The sequence below is a fragment of the Leucoraja erinacea genome, chromosome 32 (genome assembly GCF_028641065.1).
Source record: "Leucoraja erinacea ecotype New England chromosome 32, Leri_hhj_1, whole genome shotgun sequence".
Lineage (NCBI taxonomy): Eukaryota > Metazoa > Chordata > Chondrichthyes > Rajiformes > Rajidae > Leucoraja > Leucoraja erinaceus.
Window position 1 is genome coordinate 6,089,203 of NC_073408.1, and position 27,503 is coordinate 6,116,705.

The 27,503-nt window shown below is 46.8% G+C and overlaps 1 protein-coding gene across 7 annotated transcripts in view; it reads left to right on the forward strand.

The window, feature by feature from the left end:
• Positions 1 to 24,906, forward strand: part of ncam1a (neural cell adhesion molecule 1a) — a 335,029-nt gene extending 310,123 nt beyond the window's left edge. For 2 of the 7 annotated variants that reach the window (XM_055660638.1, XM_055660640.1), the window contains 4 exons: positions 11,060 to 11,270; positions 13,073 to 13,189; positions 14,026 to 14,865; positions 22,429 to 24,906. In XM_055660638.1, the coding sequence (XP_055516613.1) occupies positions 11,060 to 11,270; positions 13,073 to 13,189; positions 14,026 to 14,865; positions 22,429 to 22,528 (1,268 nt within the window). In that variant the 3' untranslated portion in view covers positions 22,529 to 24,906. The remainder of the gene's footprint in view (positions 1 to 11,059; positions 11,271 to 13,072; positions 13,190 to 14,025; positions 14,866 to 22,428) is intronic. The other 5 variants (XM_055660639.1, XM_055660641.1, XM_055660643.1 and 2 more) reach the window with 3 other exon arrangements.
• The last annotated feature ends 2,597 nt before the right edge of the window (positions 24,907 to 27,503 follow it).

Genomic DNA, 27,503 nt, shown 5'->3' on the forward strand with positions numbered 1-27,503 from the left:
GGTAGGTATTATGTTCCTGTGGAGAAAGGAACTGCAGATGCTGGTTTACCCTGAAGATAGACACGAAATGCTGGAGTAATTCAACTGGACAGGCAGCATCTCTGGACAGAAGAAATGGGTGACGTTTCGGGTTGAGACACTGACCCTTCCGGAGATGGGTCTCAACCCGAAACGTCACCCACTCCTTCTATTCAGACGTGAAGAAGGGTTTCGGCCCAAAACGTTACCTATTTCCTTTGCTCCATAGATGCTGCTGCACCCGCTGAGTTACCCCAGCATTTTGTGTCTGGATCTTTACTACATTCCTGTACAGATGCTCCTCGACCTGCAATGGGGTTACGTTCCGATAAAATATCGCAAGTTGAAAACGCATTTAATACATCGCGATCACCTGACCGAAAGTGGCATGTGGCTTGCTGCCTTTGCCGATTTTAAAGTCGAAATATCGCAAGTCGAAGCGTCGTAAATCGGGGAGCACCTGTATTGGTAAACTGGAGACCACCAGGAGGAGTGTACCAAACATGAGTTTAGTTCCAACCTAGCTGGTTTTGAATATTGTTGTTCAACTGATAAAGGTGAGTATGAGGCTGTTGGGGATTTGTAATTCACCAGTCCTCAGGGAAAGAGTCGCCCTGGCCTTTCCTCGTCTGGTCTACGAGTTAATTGATTCCTCTGGAAACTGAGGTCGCTGAGGCCTTGGTTGTATTGAAGCACAGAAAAAGCACCAAGTCGAAATAGAAGATACTACACCAATTGGTTTGAAAGAAAATTGGTTTGCAAAGAATATGTAAGTAAATAATTAAGATACGAAATGAAGATATGTTGCAGTTGTGTTGGACATCACTTGCAGGTTTGTGCTCAGTTTTTGTCACCTTGCTTTTGGAAAGGTGCTGCTGAGCTGGAAGGAGTATAGGGAGGACAAAAGGTGCTGGAGTAACTCAACGGGTCAGGCGGCATCCCAGGAGAACATGGATAGAGGTGACGTTTCAGGTCGGGACCTGATGATTCCTGACCCGCTGAGTTACTCCAGCATTTTGTTTCTTTCCTGGGTAAACCGGCATCTGCATTTCCTTGTTTCCAAACGGGAGATGGAGGGCCTGGTCCCGTGCTGTGTGACCCGATGACCCTCGATGTCCCTAACTTAATATGTACCTGATGTTTATCATTCAATCGTATTTAAGATCATCATCCTCAGCTGGTCACAACTGTTTTCACCATATGCAGTCATAGAAACAAATAAAATAGGTGCAGGAGTAGGTCATTCGGCCCTTCGAGCCAGCACCGCCATTCAATATGATCATGGCTGATCATCCAAAATCAGTACCCCGTTCCTGCCTTTTCCCCATATCCCTTGATTCCATTAGCTCTAAGAGCTAAATCTAACACTCTCTTGAAAACATCCAGTGAATTGGCCTCCCCTGCGGCAGAGAATTCCACAGATTCACAACTCTCTGGGTGAAAAAGTTTTTCCGCATCTCAGTCCTAAATGGCTTACTCCTTATTCAATCATTATTGCATTCGAAGATGGGAAGGAATCACTTTAATCGGAGGGTGGCGAATCTGTGGAATTAATTGCCACAGACCAAGGCCAAGTTGATGGATATTTTTAAGGTGGAGATTGACAGATTATTGATTAATAAGGGTGTCGGGGGTTATGGAGAGAAGGCAGGAGAATGGGGTTGAGAGGGAAAGATAGATCAGTTGTGATTGAACTTGATCGGTTGAATGTCCTAATTCTGCTCCTAACTATGAATTTATGAAAAGCGCAAGGTGTGAAGTCGGTTGGATGGGGGAGTGCGTGCAAACAACATCACCTCAGCTGTAGTGCCGTCATGGTAATAAAAAGGGGGCCAGGTGTGGTGATCAGACCCAGGTTTGGTTTTTACTTTAGTTTAGTTTAGCGATACAGCGCAGAAACATGCCCTCCGACCTACTGATCAGCGATCCCCGCACGTTAACACTATCCTACACACACACACAAGGGACACTTTTACATTCATACCAAGCCAATTAACATACAACCCTGCACTGTACGTCTTTGGAGTGTGGGAGGAAACCGTAGATCTAGGAGAAACCCCACGCAGGTCACGTGGAGAAGGTACAAACTCCGTACAGACAAGCACCTGTAGTCAGGATCGAACCCGGGTCTCCGGCGCTGTAAGGTAGGGACTCTAGGGCTGCGCCACTGGTGGGCCTGGCATGAGCTGGAAGCTGTGATTCTCAGCCCAAAATGTGGGTGCCCGATATTTCTATTTAAGTAAAACTCATTTCAAACGATGATTGCCTCAAGATCTTGTCCCTTTAAATTACGCAACCTCCCTCCCCCCCCCCCCCCCCCCCCCCCCCCTTTGTGACGTACCTTTTGAACATTGGATTGCCAATTTAATCTCCAAATCGTGACTTTTCGATCGGGTTTCCATTAAGCAGAACAGAAATGCTCTGCCTGTGACAGCATCGTTAAAGGCACAAAATATGAGAGGGAAATGGTGTTAGTGGCTGGTGTAATTTTCCAATGGGCGATATTTCATCTGAATGCCCGTGCAAATATTGTCAAACAAGTCCCAAATTGCATGTTATGCGACATACACGCGTTTAAATGGGTTTCCCCTCATCCAGTTTCTCCGCGCTAATGTTTCAGAGTCAACACAGCAGCCGCGGGTGAAATTGGCCTCGTTCAGTGCTGGAGGACTCTATCATCCAGTCATTACTGCATTGCTGTTGAGGGAGCTCTTTGCCTGCACATTGCCTGCTGTATTTTCCACATTACCATTGTGACCACACTTCACAAGTACTCCATGGCTGTAAAGTACTTCATAGAGTGTTTCGAGGTTGCTGAGTCAAAAATGAAAACACAAACATTGCTTTGTTAATCAAAACGAGCTGATACAGGGGTCAATTGCAGATGATTTGCCTTCCAATTTGCAAGCTCAGGCAATTCTTTACGTTGGTGGCGAAAGAAGGAATTGCTGATGCTGGTTTACACTGCAGGGGGGGCACAAATGCTGGAGTAACTCAGCGGGACAGGCAACGTCTCTGGAGAAAAGAAACAAAAGGGAGAGGATAAAGGGTTTAATGTTTTGTGCAAGATAAATTATGCAGTGAAATCCGATTAAAGCTAGTCCCAGAGTCTCCGATGAGGTAGATGGGAGGTCAGGACCGCTCTCTGGTTGGTGAGGGGACGGTTCCACAGTTACCTTACAACAACTGGGAAGAAACTGTGCCTTGAATCTTGTGGTGTGCGTTTTCACACTTCTGTCCTTCTTGCTTGATGGGAAGGAGGAGAAGGAGTGACCAGGGTGAGACAGGTTATAGATAATGCTGGCGGCCTTGCTGAGGCCAACCTTGAAGGGTAGATGGAGTCAGTGGTGGGGAGATTGGTCAACGTGATGGTCTGGGCTGCATCCACAACTAGACTAGTAGAAGATCGCAGTAGATCGTTGCTCCGGCACTCAGATACGTTATGACGTTATTCCTGTTCAAGGATCGTTAAGGTTGACTTTGAAGCAAGTCAGAACACAAGTGGGGCAAACTGTAACAGTTCTGAAAGTGATGCGTGGTCCTGATGTTGCATGAGTGTGCTGGAGACAACTGGTTTGAGACTGTGTCAGCATTCACTTGCCTGCAACTCTGTGAATTCAATGCATGATTTGAAGTGAAACCCAGAGTTTCCCTGGATTCACTTGGACAGGAAGATGGATAGGAAAACGTTAGAGGGATATGGGCCAAATGGGACTGGTTTAGGAAGGGCATCTTGATCATTGTGGGCTCCACCTTTCCTTGGTCATCGGTCAAGTCTGAAGAAGTCACCTATTCCTTCGTTCCATAGATGCTGCCTCACCCGCTGATTTTCTATAGCATTTCTGTCTACCTTGGTCATCGGTGATTTGTTCTGAACCTTTCTGTACCTCTAGTTTCCCTCTCCCCTGACTCTCAGTCTGAAAAAGGGTCTCAACCCAAAACGTCACCTATTCCTTTTCTCAGCCTGACCCGTTGAGTTACTCCGGCAATTTATGTCTATCTTCGGCATGGACAAGTTGGGCTGCAGGGCTTGTTTCCGTGCTGTGTGACTCGATCTCCCCAATTTAACGCATGCCCGATTCTTACCATTCTGCCTAGTCATTCTGATAATCATCCCCAGTTGGGAACAACCATTTCACTATATGTAGTCAATCATCATTGCATTTGAGCATTTTAAACAGTAGACACAGCAGTTCTTAATGAAATCTGATACTGTTATTATTGAGTATTAGCTGGTCTAAATTAAACAGGTTATATGTGAGTTGCATTGCATTTACAAGCAATTTGGAAGTATCAATTGCAGTATTGAAGCAAGGCTCAGTGTTAGATTGAGCCAATTAGTTCTGCTTTCTTGGCGGTGCATCTCACAGAAAGGACTTTTTAGTTTTCAGAGTTAATAAGAACCACCACCAAGAGATACTTAATGGGTCAGAGCGAACAAGGATATTTGGCTTCCTGCGTGAAGCCCCTGTGTTTTGCATGGTCGTCCGGCCTATCTTAGAGTTACTGGAGTGGAAAAAGCCCATCACATTACCATGTCTATGCTACCTAATGTTCCTGCTGGAGGAGATAATGGAGCATGCTGGCTGTAGACGTATTGAGGCCGGTGCTTCCACACTGATCACTGATCCAGTTCATAGGAGGATCAAAGTTATGTTTAGTTTAGTTTAGAGACACAGCGCAGAAACAGGCCCACTGACTCTGTGCAGACCAGCGATCCCCGCACACTAAAGGCCTTGTCCCACTTGCGTGTCCTTGGTACGCAAGTTACGGGACCTCGTCGTCGCGTGGAGGAGAAGCGCGGAGCGCGGAGGGGTATGGAGTTGTGCGCGATATCGCGCGGCGCTCCGAAATTTTGTAGCGAACGAAATCTTCGGGCGCCTCCGACCTGACGGCCAAAGTGGGACAGCCCCAAGACCCTGGCGTGACACAACGTCTCACCTCCAACAGCAGCAGAAGCAGGCAAACGATCGCCGAGCTCGGCCTGGGACTCACGGCCGTTGCGGTCCGGATCCGCCCCCACTTCTACTCCCAGAGCGGGCCCAAGAAAATTGAAGGTAGACACAAAAAGCTGGAGTAACTCAGCGGGACCGGCAGCATCTCTGGAGAGAAGGAATGGGTGACGTTTCGGGTCAAGACCCTCCTTTCAGACCTACAAACCTGTACGCCTTCGGAGTGTGGGAGAAAACCAAAGATCTCGGAGATAACCCACGCAGGTCACGGAGAGAACATACAAACTCCGTACAGGCAAGCACCCGCAGTCAGGATCGAACCAAGGTCTCTGTTGCGGTAAGGCAGCAGCTCTGCCCCAATGTGGGTCTCAATTTATTTTCAAATCTAAAGATGTAATTGAAACTCCACTTCTTTGTCTCAGTCAAATCGTCCCTTCATTTTAATTCAATTGTTGAATCAAAATGCTGGAGGATTTATCTGAAGAGTGTTTAAATACTCTGGATGGGAAATGGTCTCTGTGGAGGTAACAGTGGACTTTATTTTCCTTTTCAAAAACAGACAAATGCTCCAGCAGAACTGTCACACAGTGTGTATAGAGTGAACTCAGTGTGTATGGCCACATGCAAACTGCAGGAGCTGCACCTCATATTCCGCTTGGGTAGATTCTAACCTAACGGTGTGAACATTGAATTCTCCAATTATAGGTAACTTCTACAAACACCATCCCTCCCTCCCCCTCCTCCTTCCCCAACCTTCCCCTCCCCCCCTTCTTTCCTCTCCCCCCTCCCCTAACTGACCTAGCACCAGTTTCTCCCCTCCCTCTCCACCTACATTCCTCCCTCCAGCTTCATAATTTGCAACTTCCATCCTCAAGCTTCACAACGCATAACTCTTTACTCTTTTGGCTCACACCTATTTTTTCTTCATCTCTGGCCTTTGTCCAACAATCTGTCCCACCGTCAATCTGAAGAAGGGTCCCACCCCCGTTCTCCAGAGATGCTGCCTCACCCCCTGCTGAATTACTCCAGCACTCTGGTGCCTTTCTTTGGCAAACCAGCACATGCAGTTCCTTGTTATGACTTTCTTTGGTTAAAATGGCTGCCTGTCAAAGTGTTCCCGACCACAGCCGACACAACCTGGCAACAAACCCGCCAGCACACCAGACATGTCGGGCAGTAACTCACTGTTTCCCCAGACAGCAAGAGATACACTCAGACTTACAATTTATAGCTAATCCATCCCCGATCGATTTGTTGATATCGGGCTGGCGACAGAAACTCAACAAACAGCGTACGTTTAAATGAGAGTCCGTGGATTGTGGGCAAACAAGATGAAGGATTGAGGGGATATTACTGAATCTTATTTCGGAAAATCACAGCTAATTTATCAATATTTATAATGTTGCCCTGATGATCTTAGAAGTAAATTGACATTAACAGCCAGTAGCAATGGTTGCAATACTGTGTTGGATATTCCTTGTTAGAGACTCTACAACTAACAGTGCATCTGTAACAACATAGTTCCCTCTAGTCACCAATCTAATATCATCTATTGGTCTCGACCCGAAACGTCACCCGTTCCTTCTCTCCAGAGATGCTGCCCGACCCGCTGTGTTACTCCAGCACTTTGTGTCTTTCTTTTGTAAACCAGCATCTGCAGTTCCTTGTTATTACATTCGTGTGTAAGGAGCTGCAGTTTAAGTCAGTCTGATTAATCAACTCTCAAATGCATGGGTTTTCTCCAGGCGCTCCGGTTTCCTCCCACACTCCAAAGGCCGACAGGTTTGTAGGCTAATTGGCTTTGGTAAAATTGTAAATTGTCCCTAGTGTGTAGTATGGTGCTAGTGTATGGGGTGATCGCTGGTCGGTACGGACTCGGTGGGCTGAAGGGCCTGTTTCCGCGTTGTATCTCCAAAGTCTAAGGGGATATGGGCAAATGGGATTAGCTTAGAGGTTGTGTTTAGCTTAGTTTAGAGATACATCGCAGAAACAGCCCACTGAGTCCGCACTGAGCAGCGACCCCCACATTAACACTATCCTACACACACTAGGGACAATTTATATTTATAGTAAGCCAATTCACCAACAAATCTGAGTGTCTTTGGAGTGTGGGAGGAAACCGAAGATCTCGGTGAAAACCCATGCCGGTCACGGGGAGAACGTACTAATTCCGTACAGACAGCACCCGTAGTCAGGATCGAACCCGGGTCTCTGGCGCTGTAAGCAGCAACTCTACTGCTGTGCTACTGTGCTGCCCATTTTGGCTGGTGTAGACGAGTTAGTCCGAAGGGCCTTTTTTTGTGCTGTATGATTCTATGAATGTAAAAGACATTAGTTTAGAGATACATTGGTGAACTACATGTTTTTTTTAAACAAGTGGTCTCATTATCCCCATTAGCTTTACCTGACATCAGTTTTTCATTCCCATTTTATTTAATGAACTGAAATTAAATTGACTGACTGACACAAATCTCTCTCCAGATCACTCTTCATAAAGCAGTTATTGGGGTTGGCTCAGTATCATTTCGAGAATTACATTGCTGAATTAATAAACAATTCATCAATCCGATAAGTCTATGCATAAGTCTAGGCATCTACCAGGACTAGATGCCTGTGACTAGCGGTGTGCCTCTGACCATGGGTGTTGCCATACAGCCAACATCCATGGTCAGGATCAAACCCGGGTGTCTGGTGCAGTAAGGCAGCAACTCTACCGCTGTGCCGCTGGATGTTAGCTTCCACTCTTGTCATATCCCCGGACTAAGGTAATTATTTAATTATAGTCCGAGGCAACATCAAGGGCTCTCTTTGCATTGCCACCCACCTGTTTGCAGAATGTATGTTGCAGTCCATACAGCTTTTGTACCAAGGAGGCAACGATAGGCTTTGAGCCTGCTCCAACAAAAGCAGAATGTGCAGGAAAAGCACAGCAGGTCAGGCAGATACTGCGGAAAGAGAAACTGCTTTCTCCGCCTGTGGTTGCCCATGTATAAGTAACTGTGGGTAACGTCTTCATCTCTAGGGTAGTTCATCCAGACCTTGTTTTCCACGTCTCGTATAAAGAGGGGCAGGCGGGGGGCAGAATGAACCTTCACCTCCCGCTCCGCTCAGTGTCTAATGACAGATCGGCCCGAAGGTTGAGAGAAATGTGTTACCGATATTTAATCCCAATCATTTTTCTTCAAAGATCACATGGGTTTCATTTCTGCTTTGTTGTTGAGAACAGGTTTAGCTTAGAGATACAGCATGGAAACAGGCCCATCGGCCGCCCTTAGTCCACGCCGGCCAGCGATCACCTTCACCCTAGTTCACTCCTACACGATAGGACCAATTTACAGTCAATTAACCCACAAACCTTGAGTCAAGAGTGTTTTATTGTCATATGTTCCAGATAGAACAATGAAATTCTTAATTGCTGCAGCATAAACAGCAAACAGTCCATACATAAACATAATATGATAGTAAATGAGAGAGAAAAGAAAAGTTCTGTCCATACATATATATATATAATATAATAATGATATGACCTAAAGATGCGCTCCAGGAGAAAAGCGCAGAAGGTTCAGAGTGTAAAATATACACAGTCACAGAATATCAAACAAGAGGACATATCAGAATATATAATATGAGGGGGAATAATAGAGTGGTGGCGGGTGTGGAATATGGAATGGTTATTGTCATTGCACATAATTGGTGCAACGATGGATTTGAGTATGCAGCTTCATTTGTTCGGCATGGACTTGTAGGGCCGACATGGCCATAACTGCTGTAAGTAACGACTAAAATTTATTGATTTAGATACCCTGAGAACATCCGACATCATGGTACAAAGAACATTAGATTTAGATAAAATAGTCAAAACAGGCATAAAATAGTGCATATGTGTGTCTGTGCGACGTGACCATCTGAGGGAGACAGTCCATGAGGGTGGGGGGCACTCAGCAGGGCCGGTTCAGAGCAGCTATAGCTCTGGGAATGAAGCTGTTCCTGAGTCTAGAGGTGCGGGCGTAGAAGGCCTTGTAACATCTGCCGGAAGGAAGTAGTTCGATATATATACACACATACACATACTCAAAAACAAACAAAATAGTGCAATAATAATAATAGTCTATTGTAGTTCAGAGCTTATATGAGGTTGTAGTGTTTAATAGCCTGATGGCTGCAGGGAAGAAGCTGTTCCTGAACCTGGATGTTACAGTTTTCAGGCTCCTGTACCTTTCTCCCGATGATACTGGTGAAATGAGCGTGAGGCCAGGATGGTGTGGGTCTCTGTTGATGTTGTACATGTACTTCTTTGGAGTGTGGATGGAAACTGGAGCACCCGGGGAAAACCCACACAGTCACGGGGAGAACCTGCAGCCTCCGTGCAGACAGCGCCCGCGGTCAGGATTGAACCTGGGTCTGGCGCTGTGAGGCAGCAACGCTTACCGCTGCAGCACTGCGTCACTCAGGCACAGCAGTGCAGCTGCTGCCTTACAGGTTTTGCAGATGTCTGAATGAAGCACAGTGACATCTCTGGAGACAATTATAGAATATTTAACCTCTGTCGTCTCACCATCCCACCGAACTAGGAACTATTTAAACCCTTTAATCCACACATGTGGCAGCCAAAGATAATCCAGCAAAGCTTTAAAAATGAATGTTATCAGTTTTAAAAGCTCCAATAACTTCTCCAATAATTCAGACACAGGGGCTTTCTTTAGATAGGCAAGGAATCACAGGTGGTGAAACCAATATCCATCCTGCTGGGTTGGAAGCTGCCCAAGCTGGTCTTCCACAGAAGCTGCCTGACCCACTGAATTCCTCCAGATTCTTTCATAAGGGGCTGTCCCACTTGGGCGACCTACTCTGCGAGTTCTGGCGAGTTTGCCCTCGACTCATACTCGCAGCATGGTCGACACGAGAGGTCTTTGTAACTCTCCTTCATGCTCGAGAGTGGTCTCCGCGAGTTAAAAAAGGTCGCCATGGAAAAAATCGATGTTTTCTTTTACTCGTAGGTTTAGTCGTAATAGATCGTAGTAGGTCGGCATGTTAGTCGTAGGAGGTCGTCTTCACTCTCCACTATTCGGTGTCCAATTTTCCCAAAGTTAGTCGTAGCTAGTCTTCAACATAGTTGAAGGAGGTCTTCAACATGTCATTTTTTTAAACTCTTCTAAACTCGCCAATTAGGTTGCCCAAGTGGGACAGCCCCTTTAATATTAATTTGCCTAACTTCAACCGAGAATTAAAGTTAAGGTTTCAGCAACTGCGGATGTGTGTTCTTCCCCCTTCCCCACATCCCTTGAAGTTCCAGAACAACTGACTTCAGTGCCAGCAAATCCTCAGATTACTTCATCAATTGTTTTGGAGTGAAGATTTTCTAGTCGGGTCTTGTCCCTGGGTGTGTGGCACCTTAGGATTTAGGAACGCATCCTCGTGTGTCAATTAAAAGGACTTAATAATAATTGCAGGTAGACAAAAATGCTGGAGAAACTCAGCGGGTGAGGCAGCATCTATGGAGCGAAGGAATAGGTGACGTTTCGGGTCGAGACCCGAAACGTCACCTATTCCTTCTCTCCACAGATGCTGCCTCACCCGCTGAGTTTCTCCAGCATTTTTATCTACCTTCGATTTTTCCAGCATCTGCAGTTCTTTCTTAATAATAATTGCAGGTTCCAATTGATCAAATCTCCTTCACGCATGTTTCTGGTCCAGTTACGTGCAAATTTAAAAAAAAAACATTGAGATGGGGCTCCTCCCCCTGCCCTGTAGAACGGAGCGGTTCAGGAGATCCTTCACCCCTGCAGCCATTAGATTTTATCATTCGTAGGGGAAGCATTTTTGCATTTTTTACTTTTTAATTGTTAATTATTGGTCTTTTAAAGTATTTATTTCTCTCAGGTAGTGTCCACATTGTATTTTCTGTCTGCATTTGTTTTGAATGTGTGGGTTTGTTGGTTGGGGGCTTCTGAACATCTGAATTTCCCTGAGGGGATCAATAAAGTATTTTTTTTATTATTATTATTATTATTATTATTATTATTATTATTATTATTATTATTATTTAAAATTGGATAATTATTGGGAATAATGGCCTGCATGTTTTCCAGAAGCTAATTCATCCAATGACTCCAGCCTGGGAACAGGGGCCATCGTGGGGATTCTGATCGTGGTGTTCCTCCTCCTGCTGGTGGCCGTGGATGTGACCTGCTACTTCATCAACAAGTGTGGTCTGCTCATGTGCATCGCCGTTAACTTCTGTGGGCAGCCGGGGCCAGGGTCCAAGGGCAAGGACATCGAAGAGGGGAAAGCTGCTTTCTCGTGAGTAGCCTAAAGCCGGAGCTGCCCTGCGGTGCAGCGGCGGTTGTGACCGAAGCGCAGCTCGCCGCTACCGAAACCGCGCCGGCCAAATCGGTTTCCAGTGTGTAAGAAAGAACTGCAGATGCTTGTAAAAACCAAGGTAGACACAAAATGCTGGAGTAACTCAGCGGGTGAGGCAGCATCTATGGAGAGAAGGAATGGGCGACCTGAAGAAGGGTCTCGATCCGAAACGCGCCCATTCTTTCTCTCCATAGATGCTGCCTCCACCGCTGAGTTACTCCAGCATTTTGTGTCTACCTTCGGTTTCAAACGTTTCTGCTTCGGGAAATTATGCACGAAATTCGTGTAACATCTGATGAGCATTTGCCTGTACTCACTGGAGTTCAGAAGCATGAGGGGGTACCTCATTGTAACGTACGAAATAGTAAAAGGCCTGGGTAGGATAGATGTGGAGATGATGTTTCCACTAGTGCAGGGGAGTCGGCAACCTTGTTCTACATAAGGGCCGGGTGGCATGTCTGTGAGCGGGTGGCGGGCCACATCTACCACGTGTTCCCATGGATCCTGCCCGAATGGCAGGCATCAAATCACGTGTTCACATAGATCCCGCCTCTTCGAGGATGCCACCCGGAGCACTGGCCCCTAGTTACGGGCACACATGAACACGGCGTACCTACGGACCATTGCCTTGTCTCTGTCCTGAAGGCAGTGGCTCAAATACTCACGCTCACTCGTCCCCGGCCTATTGACAACCCCGATCCCGACAGTGAAGCCCAGACATGGCCGTGCCGGTGGCTTTGCGCAGGATGCGGTACAGCCAGAGCTCGGCAGCTCCACACCTGCGGCCGCCAGCGCAGGCCTCCTTGCGTCCTTGCGTCACCGTGCCTGGTCGCCTCGGGCCCGGGAGGTATCGGAGATGAAGGAAGTCTGTGGGCCTGATGACTACGGGAAAAAAAACCGCCTGCAGGCCGGATGATTTCGGGTTAAGGGCCGTAGGTTGCCGACCCCTGCACTAGTGGGAGGGAGTCTAGGGCCAGAGAATTCAAGGACGGTCCTTTCGGAAGGAGATGAGATGTGGAATCTGTGGAATTCATTGCCATGGACAGCTTTGGAGGCCAAGCCAATGGATATTTTTAAGGCGGAGATAGATAGATTCTTGAATAGTACGGTTGTCAGGGGTTATGGGGAGAAGGCAGGAGAATGGAGTTAGGAGGGAGAGATAGATCAGCCATGATTGAATGGTAGAGTAGACTCGATGGATCGAATGGCCTAATTCTGCTCCTATTATTTATGAACTTATAAAGGATGTAGAAACTGCATCGGCCAAACCGGTTTCATGCGTTTCTGTTTTGGGAAATTGTGCATGAAATGAGTATGAATGAATCAATGAGCTGGAATAATAAATGTGACGTGGAGAATTTTAGCTCTAAAGATAGAGGTTTAGTTTAGATTAGAAATACTTTGCGGAAATAAGCCCGACCCACTAAGTCCGCACCGACCAGCGATCCCCATTCACTAGCACTAGCTGACACATCAGGGCCAATTTGTAATTTTTCCGGAAGCCAATTAATCTACAAACCTTTACGTCTTTGGAGTGTGGGAGGAAACCGGAGCACCTGGAGGAAACCCACTCGGTCCCAGCGAGAGCGTCAATTGTCCCTAATGTGTCGGATAGCGCCGGTGTGTACGGGCGATCGCTGATCGGCGTGGAGGCAGCGAGCCAACGGGCCCGTTTCCAAGCTTTTATCCCCAAATAGTCCAAATAAAATGCTGCAAAGTGCCGCCCTTGCATTCCTTCTCAGGAAAGATGAGTCGAAGGAGCCAATTGTGGAGGTGCGGACTGAGGAGGAACGCACACCAAATCATGACGGGGGCAGCCAGACGGAACCAAATGAAACCACTCCACTGACGGAGCCTGAGTAAGTGCCAACGAGTTTGCGAACGCAACTGCTCTGTCCTGTACATCCAAGCAGTCCCCTTGTTTGGTTTGATGTCTGTGGCTCTATGGTTGGCTAATAATTCCCACTCGCTGAATTGCTTCTCCAAATTCCACCAGTTTCTTTACTGTGGTCAATTTAATTTGACTTCTGGTTCCTTGATGGCAACTCCCATCTTAAAGTAATGTCAATTAACTTATTAGAACACGCAAGCCAAATTCAAAGCCTGTAACTGCGAATGACAAATCTCAAGGAATCAAAACTTGTAAACAGTTTAAAGTGAACTAGCTCAGCTCAAAACTAAGAAATCATTAAAATCTGATGTGGTTTTTATTTAATGAGTCTGAAAGCATTGACTTGGAAATTCAGTTTATTAACAACCCTTTGGCATTTATCTGTTTATGATTGGCTGTACATGCATGAATATCAGAAAGAGATTAGATTTCCCTCCATCAAATGAACATTACGGCCTGTACACATAATAATTCTAAACTTTAATCTGAAAGTGCTTTGCAGATACATAATTTGACACGGACAAAAGTATTTTCCTTTTGAGTTAATCTCAGAAAGAGGAATTATGCAACCACTTGTCCATAATAGCTTTGTTAATCAGGATTATTGAAAGATGTCCTTTCCTGTTTTTGTGTTAAAGATTTTTAACTGTTTGTGGTATTGTGAATGTAAAACAGTTCTGTTTTCACTCCTACTGTACAGTGCTAAGTTGATGTTGTACGTGGCAGTCTGATTGGGTCTGTTTGTGTGCTTTTGTTCCTTTCTGCCACTGTTCTATCCATTTTCTACTCCTGTTATCCTCACAGGCATGCAGCAGATACCCAGGCCACTGTTGAGGACATGTTGCCTTCTGTCACTACAGTAACCACTAACTCTGACACAATCACTGAGACCTTTGCCACCGCTCAAAACAGTCCGACGAGTGAAACGACCACACTCACTTCCAGCGCTGCTCTCCCGGCCACGACCACCCCAGAGCCGTCACCCGCCGCTAACGCCGCGCCGCACACGCCCAAGGCCGCCGCCGCCGCCGCCGTGTCGCCCGCCGTGCCCCAGGCGGACGGCGCCCCCAAAGTCGCCCCCCTCGTAGACCTCAGCGACGCTCCGGCCTCTTCCTCCGCACCTCCTCCTCCTGCTGCCAAGTCCTCCTCCTCCGCTGCCGCTGCTCCGGTCTCGAACGCCGGCCCTGCACCGCCGCCCGCGGCCGGTAAAGCCAAAGAGGCTTCGCTAGCTCCGGCCGGCGGCGGCGGCAGCGGCGGCGCCAAACCCGCCGCCACCGCCGGTCCCGGCAACCCGGTTGCGGCGGCGCAGCAGCAGCAGTCACCCAAGCCGACCGCTCCCGCAGCGGCCAAGAGCCCCGAAGCCGCCGCTCCGAAGCCCAGCCCAGTGAAGAGCCCGGGGGAAGCAAAGAATAACTCCGCCAGCGCGAAGAAGGAGGCTGCCACGGACGGCAGCAAAAAGCCCTCCAAGGGCGAGGACTTTCCAAATGACGGAGGGACCTTCAAGACCTCAGACATTGATCTTGCAAAGGATGTTTTTGCAGCTCTTGGCAATTCTTCTCTTCCCACTATGGGCGGCGGGAAGGCTCCTGACCTTGCTCCCTCTGCTACTGATGCCGTTTCACCACCTGCTCCAGAGAAGGAAGAGTATGGGCCTTTTTCACACTAATCGCTACTTGCTTGTCATTGTCTATGTCGTGGTTCTCTTGTGCTTTTGTGTCCTGCATAATCCTGCATAAAACCTGGTCACTAACTTCACTGCAAATAACTCAACCCATTTCCTCCCAGATCGTTGAGATGACATCCCGTTTTAACGCAGTCATAGAGTGATACGGCACGGACACAGACCCTTCAGCCCAACCCGTCCATGTATACCGAGATGTCCCATCTAAGCTTGTCCCATTTGCCCATATCCCTCCAAACCTTTCCTATCCATTTGAGTTCAGTTTATTGTCACGTGTACCGAGGTACAGTGAAAAGCTTTTGTTGCGTGCTAACCAGTCAGCAGAAAGACAATACATGATTACAATCGAGCCGTATAGTTTAGACATACAGCGTGTCAACAGCCTGTTTGGCCCAACGAGCCAGCACCAACCAGGCGCACCAGTTCTATGGAATTCTCTGCCTCAGAGGGCGGTGGAGGCTGATTCTCTGGATGCTTTCAAGAGAGAGCTCGATAGGGGTCTTAAAAATTAGGCAGTCAGGGGATATGGGGAGAAGGCAGGAACGGGGTACTGATTGGGGATGATCAGCCATGATCACATTGAATGGCGGTGCTGGCTCAAAGGGCCAAATGGCCTACTCCTGCACCTATTGTCTATTGACCAAACCCGGGTCTCTGTCCAGAAGGCAGTAACTCCATGACTGCGCCACCGTGCCTAACATGCTTCGGGGAAATCCGGCATTCTCTGATGCTTAGGCACGCAGATGGGGCTAATTATTTGGGATGGGTTTAGTAGCTTCCGTAACTGATCGTAATTCCGTAAACATGTCACCTAAATTTGCAAGGATCATTCCAATTAAACAACAACATGTTGCACCGTTGCCTTTTCGTTCAACATGAAGCTCTTTCCAGTTGAATTGCAACATCACAGGCAATTTAAATTATCTTTAATTGTAGTGGGGAAAATGAATTTGCTAATTCGTGTCAACAGCATATTAGTTAGTGTTTGACACAACTTTCCAGCTCACGTATTAATGTGCTCACTGTATTGGTTGGGCTGAAGGGAATAAAATGACTTCAGCTTTTCATTAATATTGAACCTGCCTTCCAAAACAATTACCCTTTGCATAAGTAGAATTTTAAATGTAAATTAAAACCAAGTTAAGCTTCCCAAATACCCGTTGAACAGTAGGCAGTGGGAATATGGAACGAGCTGCCAGAGGAGGTAGTTGAGGCAGGCACCATAACAACATGTAAAAGACACCTGGACAGGTAACATGGATAGGGCAGGATTTGGGCCAAACGCAGGCAGGATGGACTGCTGTAGATGGAACATGTTGGTTGGTGCGGGCAAGTTGGGCCGAAGGGCCTGTTTCCACGCTGTATGATACTATGACTATTTATGATAACAATCCAGCCCTCCACAGTGTACAGAAGAAGGATAAAGGTTACAACATTGAGTGCAAGATAAAGTCTAAGTAAAGGTAGTTCAACGGTCTCCAATGAGGTAGATGGGAGATCAGAACCGCACTCTAGCTGATGAGAGGACGGTTCAGTTGCCCGATTACAGCTGAGAAGAAACTGTTCTGCATGGGCAAGTTGGGCCGAAGGGCCTGTTTCTGTGTTTTTTGGCTCCATAAATTCAAAATCATTTCAATTGGTGTTTCTTGCAATTTGGGGTCTAATCATGCAATCCAACAAGTTAGGTCTGGGTTTAAGCATTAAAACTCAGTTTTACTTCCTGAGTATTGCAATAGGACTTGGTGAGTAAGGTCCAAGAATCTGCAGATGGAGCTGGCACCCAAGAATGGAGAGCACTGTTTTATGCTGTGGATGAGACAGTTTAAGGGAATAACGTCAAGGGGGTCCTGACCTGAGATAACAAGCTAGTAAACAGTTAGTACGAAGCGTTTTAGATCATTTCCTTCGAGAAAAGAGCCCCATGTCGACCAGCGACCACCCCGTACACTAACACTGCCCGTCACACTAAGGACAGTTTACATTGTTTTACCAAACCCACAAACCTGTACATCTTTGGAGGAAACTGGAGAAAACTTACACGGTCACAGGGAGAACACAAAAACTCTGAACAGGCAGCACCTGTAGTCAGGATTGAACCCGGGTCTCTGGCGCTGTAAGGCAGCTTTGAGAACTCTGGAAATCAGTAAGAGACTTGCATTGATCGAGCACCTTTCAACTGCAGCTTAGCTTCTTTTGTGCTTCATTTCCAAAAGTGTCGGCATTTCAAAGTACTTTCCACTTACGATTGAGATGAGGTAGATGGTAGGTCAGGACTGCACTCCAAGTTAGCTGGTGTTTAGTAGGCTTCTAACAAATCCTGCCAACCTGGCCTTCATATCCTGAACCATCTTACCAAAACTAGGGAGCATTCCTCAACTACTATTGAAGACCCTCGGACTATTTTCGACTGGATGTACCTTGCACCAAGAGTTATTCCCTTTATAATGCATCTGTGCACTGTGGACGGCTTGATTGTAATCATGTATTGCCTTTCCGCCAACTGGTTGGCACACAACAAAGGATTTCCCCCCGTGCCTTGGTATAGGTGACAATAAAATAAACTCAACTCAACTCAAAACCAATGAAAATTAATATGATCGGCTTCACTCGTGCCAGGTTTGTGGGGGGAATCCATCGCTGCTCAGTGCAAGCGATCGCTGGGCGGTTATGGACTCGGTTCCATTGAGGTTGTAAGAGTAAACAAGCGGTGAGTGCTACAGCCAGAAGTTCAGTTTAGTTTATTGTCCCGTGTACTCTTTTTATGGCATGAAAATCTTTTGTTGCATGCTATCCAGTCAGCAGAAAGACAATACATGATTACAATCGAGACATTGACAGTGTATAGATACATGGTAAGGGAGCAGATGTAAGAATGTGGAGCGATTGTAACATGTGATTGGAGATTGGCTTCTGTGGCTAGCACACAAATGGTCGCCTGGGTTTGGCGGCCATCTTGGAAGATCATTCCCTTCCCCACTATTAGCCTCAGCGATCAAAGCCAGCGAACCTTCCCCCGCTCTTCAATCAGAGCCAGACTTGAATTGGCTGATCATGGAAGTGCTGATTCAATGAGAGATCCTCAGCACTTTGGTAAACACACGAATAAACATGTGTCTAGTGACCCCCATCTCCTCTGGTGCCTTCCTTTTGTCTGAATAATGACCACGTTTCATGCATGGGTTGCCTCATCATTGTGCATGTGTTTTGTACACAGATTTCTGCTTCAGGGGGAATTTCAGATTTTTTTTTTTTTTGTTAAAATCGACTTCATTGTTTTTTTCCCATTTGCTTCTGGCCAGTTACTGCAATGATCTTGTGTCCTTCAGAATCTCATCTCCTGTGTGTTGTGCAGTAAATTAACCCTGAAAGTGACGCCCGTAGGTGCAGTAAACACTGACGTACTGTAAGGTGCAGTTACTCTAATCCATCTCTGGTTCCCAGTAGGGTTTTCAGTTTGAATTAATAAGTTTCTTGGCCAAGTATTCACATACAAGGGAATTGCCTTGGTGCTCCACTCCCAAAAATGACAACATGACATACAGTGACAGTTAGGAATGACACATAAAACATTTGTTTAAGAAGGAACTGCAGATGCTGGAAAATCAAAGGTACTCAAAAATGCTGGAGAAACTGCAGCAGCATGATGCTGCTGCACCCGCTGAGTTTCTCCAGCATTTTTGTGTACCTACACATAAAACATTAATGTTTAATTTGAGTTGAGTTTGAGTTTTGAGTTGGGTGTTGGAAGTGCTAAGACTTCAGTTATTGGTGTGCTTGGTAGTAACTAACTCTTGTTAGCCCCATTTGTTGGTCACGCTGTAAGCAGAAGCACATCTGACCCGTCCGCTCACTATGGGCTTCCAACTCCAGTTTGCTTGAACCGACGGCACAAACCCCAATGTCCGGGGGAACTTGCCTCTGTACCACACCAAGTTGGCACCATTGTGCCTCCACCATTGCTACCGACAGTTGTCGTCAAAGAGAACCTGGCGTGGGGAAGGGAAGAATGAAGTGAATGGGTCCCGTTCTCTGGCGTTGCACTTGGAGCCTTGAGGTGAAGCAAGTTGCCAGAAGCCCCTCAGGTGCAAGGGTGCACACGGTGGTGACCCCGGCTGTTGTGGACCTAGGTGAAGAGCAATGTCTCCATGGGGAATGGCCCGAGAAGAGGACTAATCGTGGATCTCCAATGCAGCGGGTTCTTTAGGTAGAATGCCACAAGTAGTTCAATTACCTCACATGTGCAGTCAGTGAAGGGCATGACCCATTGTCCGTGCCACTGGCTCCAGTCACTGTTCAATGCACCGTTCCCAACACTTGGCAGCACCGTTCATCAGTCAAGTCAAACATCCTTAGGCTGGACTACTCCCTTGTATGGTCAAGGAAGGTGCAAAGTTCACAAGACACATCACCTTCGCTTGGATGATCAAGATGACCAGTGCCCATCCAGTGATCTCCACAGCATCGGTGATGCTCTCTTACAGAACTGGAGGCTCCAGGAGACGGAAGAATCCTGCCTATGTATCTCAGCCCCACAGAGAGGAGAGTGCTGGCTATTGTCAGAGTGGCCATCACGGAAGCTCGGGCAGTGGTGAAGATGAAGGCATCCTTGCACTGAAACACCGTCGGGACCCCCCCCTCTTGTCCCACACTCTCGACCATGGAAGATGCACCCCTTACATTCACCTTTCCATATAAACCTACCCTCTCGCACTTGCTGTTCTCAGGTACCCCAGTGTTTGCCACCTGGATAGGTGCTGGACAACAATGTTGGTGAAGATGAATATACCGCTCCTAGGTTTCCCACCACTACAGATCCTGAAGCTGAACAGCGTGGAGACAGGGGTCTGCACCGGTTTTGTGCTGCCAGGCACCAGGGTGGAGGATGGTGAATGGGAGGGTGGGAGGGGGGGGGTCAGAAGGGTTCTGCTGCCAAGACCTCAAGTGATGACTGTCTCGGCGGCTGATCAACTAGGGCCGAGGGGTATGTGGGTGTGGAAGGAAGTATGTGGGTGTGGAAGGAAGTCCTCGAGGAACTGGGAAGCCCACCAAGAAGTCCCGTGGAACATCGTGGAGCAGGGAGGAATCCAGCACCATCTTGGTTGGGCAGGACTTGAGCGGTCCATCCATTGCCAATGTGTTTGCTACACCCTTGCAGTCACCCATGCAGGGCTTCAATGCCAAAGCCGCAGTTTCTGCTGCAACCACCTTCGGAGGCCACGCAGGAGCAGAGGACGGAAGTGGAAGACTGGGCTGTCGCCTGCATGGGGGCAGATGGCGATGTTGCGAGGCTTGCTGACCGACTGAACCGTCTCCGACTCAGCATTTGGACGATAATCACTCCAGCGATCTGCCTTCTGTTGGTTTTCCAGAGTTCCTTTGTGCCATCCTATCAGCAACTCGGGGAACATGAGCTTGCCTCACTCTCTCTGAGTGACATCTGCCCTCCCACTCCACCAGTGCCCATCTAGATCTCAGCCAGCTGTGAGACCTATTGGACAGACCACAATGGTGAGGCAAGTGTGGCTGGATCTTCAAGGTCCAGAACTCCTCAAGGTTGTCCTCAAAGTCCACCCATCACCTGGTTCACCGAGAGGCAGGACTTGCCACAACCCTGCTCCAGAAACACTGTTGAATGCAGAAGCATTGGGATGATCAAATGCCCATGGAAGATGATTAATAATGGGAAGTGTGGAGAATCTGTGGAACTCATTGCCACAGACGGCTGTGGAGGCCAAGTCAATGGATATTTTTTAGGCGGAGATTGATAGAATCTTGATTAGTACGGGTGTCAGGGGTGATGGGGAGAAGGCAGGAGAATGGGGTTGAGAGGGAGAGATAGGTCAGCCATGATTGAACAGCGAAGTAGACTTTCGTTTAGTTTGGTTTATTGTCACGAGTACCGAGCTACAGTGAAAAGCTTTTGTTGCATGCCAACCAGTCAGCAGAAAGACAATACGCGATTGGCCGAATGGCCTAATTCTGCCCCTATCCCATGAATCTATGAAGGCTTGCTTGCCTCTGAAGCTAGTGAGCAAGTTTCATTTAGAAATTTATTTATTTTTATTCTGTGGTGAATTTGTTTTGAAGTCAGTGATGTAGAGGTGCGTTGTGGGATTGTTGGGGATTGGACTTTAGGTCACGGTTGACGGCTTTGCAGTGAGAGGTATTCTTCTCCCATCCCTGGGATAGGAAGTGTCAGGTATCTACTGCTCCCAGCACGCTCCTGCTCCTCAGCTACTTGCTGGTGACATGGACCTCTCCCCATCCTGGTGGTGGGACCACAGCATGTCTCAGCTTCCTCTGTATGACTATTGTAAACCTCCACCAGAACTGTACAGCAAACATCACTGATAAAAAAACGTAGCCACCTTCTCACCGGGTCCGAGATGAATGACGATAGTTTAGCTTGCTTCTGCCACGATAATTAAAAAAATAAATTACAAGGCTTGCTTCTGAAGCTTGTGAGCCGGGTTTCATTTGGAAATTCCATTTTAAAAATGTTTGTTTGGTGGTGTGGTGATTTTTTATTTTTTTTAAGTCGGTGAGTGATGAGGAAAACATAAATGAACTGGGAGAGAAGGTTGGCTCGGCTCGTTATTTTAGACTGGGAGACACTTCTTAGTGTGTGCTGGGTAGCGGTGGTGAATTCAGCAGGTAAGAGACGCCCTTGAGCCAGGTCACTGTGAAGTGCTGGTGCAACAGGGCAACCTTCAATGCACTAACTGGTGGGAGCTTTATCTGTTTCACTGTCTGTCCCAAGTGCAGGTTCCACCATCGTGATTCCTTCCGTGAATTCATTCCCTGTGCTGCCTTCATATTTTAAGCATGCTTGATGCTTTGGTTCATACAACGTTCTCACGCCATATTCTTTGGAGATGGTGTTATATATATATATATTGATTAAACCCAATTGCATGCAAAATGATTATTTTGGAGATTCAAAGACCATTTGTTCTTTCAGAATTAGGGGATCAATCTTGTTCAGTAACAAGGGAACATTGAAGAAACTAAGAACTGCAGATGCTGGTTAATACACAAAATGACTCAACAGGTGGTAACTCAGCGGGTCAGGCAGCATCTCTGAAGCACATCTGGATAGGTGACATTTCAGGTTGGGATCCTCCCCCCTCCCCCTCCCACTCCCCCGCCCCCAACAATCAGTCTTAAGGATGGTCCCAACCCAAAATGTCGCCTCTCCATTCTCCAGAGATGTAGTCTGACCTGCTGAGTTACTCCGACACCTCATGTCCTTCAGGGAACTTTGAAGATTTTCCTGGATGTGGTGGTATCTTCCTAGTTCCATTGAGAGCAGTCACCCAATTGGTGGCGTGAAAAGTGTTTTTAACTATTCTGCACTGAGCAGTGATTTTCCCCTCTGAAACTATATCTAAAGTGTACAGATATTGGAGTCACCCGGGTGGAGTGTACATGACAGTATTCTCCTGACACTCACACCCACTGCGGGGTGCTGTCGTTTCCTTCCACTTCTTGGTTATTCATGTTCTTCATCACTCTCTGGTTGACAGGAAGGTCCCCTTAGAGGAGAAGCCCAAACAAGAAGGGACAGAAGTAAAGACCATTCCTAATGAAGCCACACAAACAAATGAGAATGAAAGCAAAGCATGATCAACACAAAAGCAGAAACCACTCTCACTTCAGTGTCTCTTTTATTATTTTTGAACATGTTTTCCTGTTTGTAGATTTCAGCTCAGAAGAGGATCAATTGTGGCGCCCTTGCTTTTTTGTAAAATTCTGTCATTAAAAGAGTTGACCATGTGACTAAAATTGGTAAAGAGAATTACCTGGGTACTTTAGTTATCATTTTTCACTGCGCTTAGTAAGGATTGTGATTTGTAGATAATGTGTGAGTTCTTCAGTTAGTTAAACACTGAGAAACGCCTTCAGTTTATTCCTATGTTATAGCGTCTGAAGTTAAACAAATTTTCGGTACATTCCTGTAGAAACAGCCACAACTGATTTTTATCCTCTTTTTTTTCAAAGTTAAGAAAACCGATTAAAACACAGCTTTATAAATGACTGTTGCAAGGCTACAAATGTGATTGCTTCACTGTTCATACAAGTACATTACGTGCACAAAGCATTGCTATCTTAACCTATGTTTATAGTTTTTTTTTTTTATTTTGCAAGTTTTGATCCTGAGTTAGCTTTTGACTAAACAGAAGGTTTGTAAATTTGCATATGTGAAGTATATTTCAATTTGCAGTATTCAATTTTATGAAAGGAATATTAATTTTTTTTGCCAACTTTTATTTTCAGTGTTTATTGGTACACGACTGCAAAACGATAATTGTTTAATCCCTGACCTGTTCTAATTGTGTGTCAGTGTAACAGGCTTTGCAACTGTTTATTCCAAAGCCTGTTCAAAATGACGATAGTTTAGCTTGCTTTTGTCCACGATATTTTTATTGAATGGAAGTTTTGGCGATATCCTTCCTTGTTACACTTTTGTTAGGAAACACATTGCTTATCTGACCTGCTCTCAGAAATTAAAGTCCTGAGTTGTCCTGCCTGATTTCATATCATATTAAGACCAGTTTACTCCATTCAAAGTTAATTGTTCCTGCTTGTTTCAGCTACAAAAGCCTTCATTCAGTGGTGAAAGGCGTTCTGTAGCCCATTTCCGTTTCTGAAGCAATGTTTCAATTTCTTAAAAAAAAACTGCAAGCTTGTGCACTGTGAATGCGTGAATATTATAGTGTGTTTTTTGTCATTAGTATTTCAAAGAGAAACTCAACATAGCTTGGTTGTGAAAGGTGTAGCAAGTAGTTCTGAAGATTGTGTGGGATAATGCCGTCACTGGGTGGGGAACTTTAAAACAGAAATAAGGTGAGGCAAAAATCTGTTTGGGCATGAAATCCATGTGTTATAACTTTTATTGCCTGTAATGTTTTTTAAAAAAAATGGTTAGACTGGGAACATTCCCCATTAGCACAATCGAATGGGGGTATTAATCTTTCATGTCCTTTTAATTTGTGTGCAGTCTCAGTCCAGTAATGATCGCATTGCTAATTTGTAAGTTCAAACTGTGAAAATACTGGTCTTGTCATTCGCTTCGAGTGTTTGCTTATGTTCAACTTTAGGGGTGACATTGGGGGCAGCTTCCTCGACCACACTTTCCATCCCCAAGGCTTGGCCTGTGCGCAGAGGAGACAAGGACCCGGCAGATTAGTTTCCGACTTAATTTACTGCTTCAGCAACACAGCAAAAAAGGAAATGCCATCTGATTGCAATGCTGCCTTAAATCAAGTCCTCTCCACCCCCCTCCCCATTATAGTTATCTAGTGACATCCCAATTGTCACTCGATGTAGTATTCGTGCTGGGATTGTCATGGGACCAAGTTTACACAGATCATTGCATGTATGCAACGACCCCCCCCCCCCCAAGCAAAAGGAATAAATGTTTGTCGTCTTGGTTTGCAAATGCATCTTCGGTGAACAGGTAGAACTAAGTGGTGTAATCAAGGAGGCCGATTTATCTCCTGCGTTGCACCTGGTGAAAAATAAGAAGTGCTTTTAAAAATAACATGTTTATCGCTGTGCTGCGGTTAGCCGGTAGTGAACACTGCCCCCCAATCCCCCCTCCATCGATCCCCACTAGGATCGGAGGGATATCGGCTGAGGGCTTCCAATTAAGATCTCCCCTCCCCAGTTACAACAGTGGGCAAACACGGCAGCTCCCAAGTAGACACGGAGAAAGAAATGCAGCCCTCGTGCCTTGAGCAGATAGCAACACAGACTTGCACCCTTCCAGTCGTAATCTCAAAGCCTGTGCTTCTTCCCCGGATCATAGACAGAGCCTCCACTGTCACCCCTAACCAGAATACCCTGCACTTAGAGCCTTCTCTCCTGTTGCAGAACTTTTTATTGAGTGCGGATAAAACCACCTTTCCACTATCAATGGTGTAAATACTGACTACTAACCAAGAATTTTTGACTTTGCATTATGTCAGATACTTGTGTTCAATAAAAACTACAAAATATGATGAATGGCCGCGTCCTTGTTTCAGACACATTTTTCCCGTCGGCCAAGAGTCGTGGCTCAGACGGTTCAGGTCGGGCGGTTGGGGATCCAGTCTTGGACATTGTTACACCTAAGATATGACCTTCACTGGAAGGTTTAGCGGGGTACGGGCCAAACGTGGACGGATGAGACCAGTTCAAAATGGGGCATCTTGGCCGGCACGGCCGAGTTGGGCAGAAGGGCCTGTTTCTGACTGTATAAACCAACCCGGTGTTAGGGGTTATGTGGATAAGGCAGGAGAATTGGGTTAGGAGGGAGAGATATATCAGCCATGATTGAATGGCGGAGTAGACTTGATGGGCCGAATGGCTTAATTCTACCCTCATGAACCCTCCTGATTAATTTTACTGTTTGTATGTCTCACCTCAGTCAACAATGAACATTTCCTTGATCATCGTCTGCTTTGATCTGTTGTCTTCACACCTTACTCTTGCAACTCTCTCGTTTCCCTTTCCCCTGACTCGCAGTCTGAAGAATTTTGACCTGAAACGTCACCCATTTCTTCTCTCCAGAGCCGCTGCCTGTCCCGCTGAGTTACTCCAGCATTTTGTGTCTTATCTCAACTAACCTTACTTTGGAACACCAAGTGCTGGAGGAACACAATGGGCCAGGCAGCATCTGTGGAGGCAACATCATTAGTGGGTCTGGACCCTTCTTCAGAATCCTGGTGTGGAAAGGAAGACTAGACATCAACACTGATGTGGAACGCGCTGCCAGAGGCTGGAACAATCCCAACATTTACGAAGCAGTTAGACAGGTACATGGACAGGACAGGTTTAGAGGGATATGGACCAAACACGGGCAGGTGGGACTAGTGTGGCTGGGAAATTGTCGGCCGGTGTGGGCAAGTTGGGCCGAAGGGCCTGTTTTACTCTGTGACTTAGAACACAGATGTCAATGTGTTTTCCTTTTTTTTAAATGTATTAAATGGATGTGGGCTTTGCAGACTGGGCCTGCATTTAACTGCCCATCTTTAACTGTGCTCGAGATGTTGCCGGTAAGCTTCCTTCTTCAACTGCTGCAATCATTGGGCTGTGGGTACACCCACCCTGCTGTTAAGGAGGGCGTTCCAGGACTTTGACCCAGCCATGGTGTTGGAACGGAGATATATTTCCAAAGGTTGGTGGGTTTATGGAACGAGCTGCCATAGTTCAGTCTGCCTGAACCCACCTGATCTCCCGGTTGCGAAACACTTTAATTCTCCTTCCCATTTCCACACTGACCTTTCTGTCCTAGGCCTCCTCCATTGTCAGAGTGAGGCTAAACGCAAATTGGAGGGACAGCATCTCACATTTTGCTTGGGCAACTTACAGCCCAGTGGTATGAATATTGAAGGTTACACAAAAAGGCTGGAGAAACTCAGCGGGTGCAGCAGCATCTATGGAGCGAAGGAAATAGGCAACGTTTCGGGCCGAAACCCTTCTTCAGACTGATCGGGGGTGGGGGTGGGGTGGGGACAAGAAAGGGAAAAGGAGGAGTAGCCAGAAGGCTGGAGGGTGGGTCGATGTTCATGCCCCCGGGGTGCAGACTCCCCAAACGGAATATGAGGTGCTGTTCCTCCAATTTCCGGTGCTGCTCGCTGTGGCCATGGAGGAGACCCAGGACAGAGAGGTCGGAGGCGGAGTGGGAGGGGGAGAGTTGAAGTGCTGATTTCTCTACCGAGTTGAAATGATTTCTCTCTAACTTCAATAACCCTGGCATTTCCCTATCCTCCATCCAAGTTGCACCAGCTTCTCATTTTCACCCAACAAACAGCTATCGATGGGCTGTTACTTTTATCATCGTTTTTTTTTTGCATGTCTTTCATTCATTGTTTTTTATCTCTCCACATCATCATCTATATCTCTCGTTTCCCTTTTCCCAGATTAGTCTAAAGAAGGGTCTCGACCCGATACGTCACCCATTCCTTCTCTGCAGAGATGCTGCCTGTCCCGCTGAGTGACTCCAGCATTTTGTGTCTACGGAGGAGATAGTTGACGCAGGTGCTAACACAACGTTTAAGAAACATGAGGACAGGTACATGGATAGGATTGGTTTAGAGGGATATGGGCCAAACACAGTCAGGTTTAGTTTAGTTTAGAGATACTGGCCCTTCAGCCCACCGAGCCCGCACTAACCAACAATCCCCGCACACTAACACTATACCTATACATAGTAGGGACAATTTACAATTTTACCAAGCCAATTAACCTACGCTCATGTACGTCTTTGGAGTGTAGGAGGAAACCAGAGCTCCCAGAGAAAACCCACGCCGTCATGGGGAAAGCGTACAAACTCCGTATAGATAGCGCCCATAGTCCGATCAAACCGCCTCCATGCCACCCTAGTCCGCTGGGACTAGTGTAGAGGGGAAATGTTGGTGAGCATGGGAAAGTTGGGCCGAGGGGCCTGTTTCCATGCTGCATGACTATAACTGGGCTAAATCCCTGCACAATGTTGTCTCCTTGGGTTACTGTCAGGAAAGACAAGACTCACCCAAATGGTCACAGGTACACACACTGGCCAGGTACAAGAGGGTCATTTTTGAGGATGTCTGCAAGGAAACAGCCCGACCCAGAA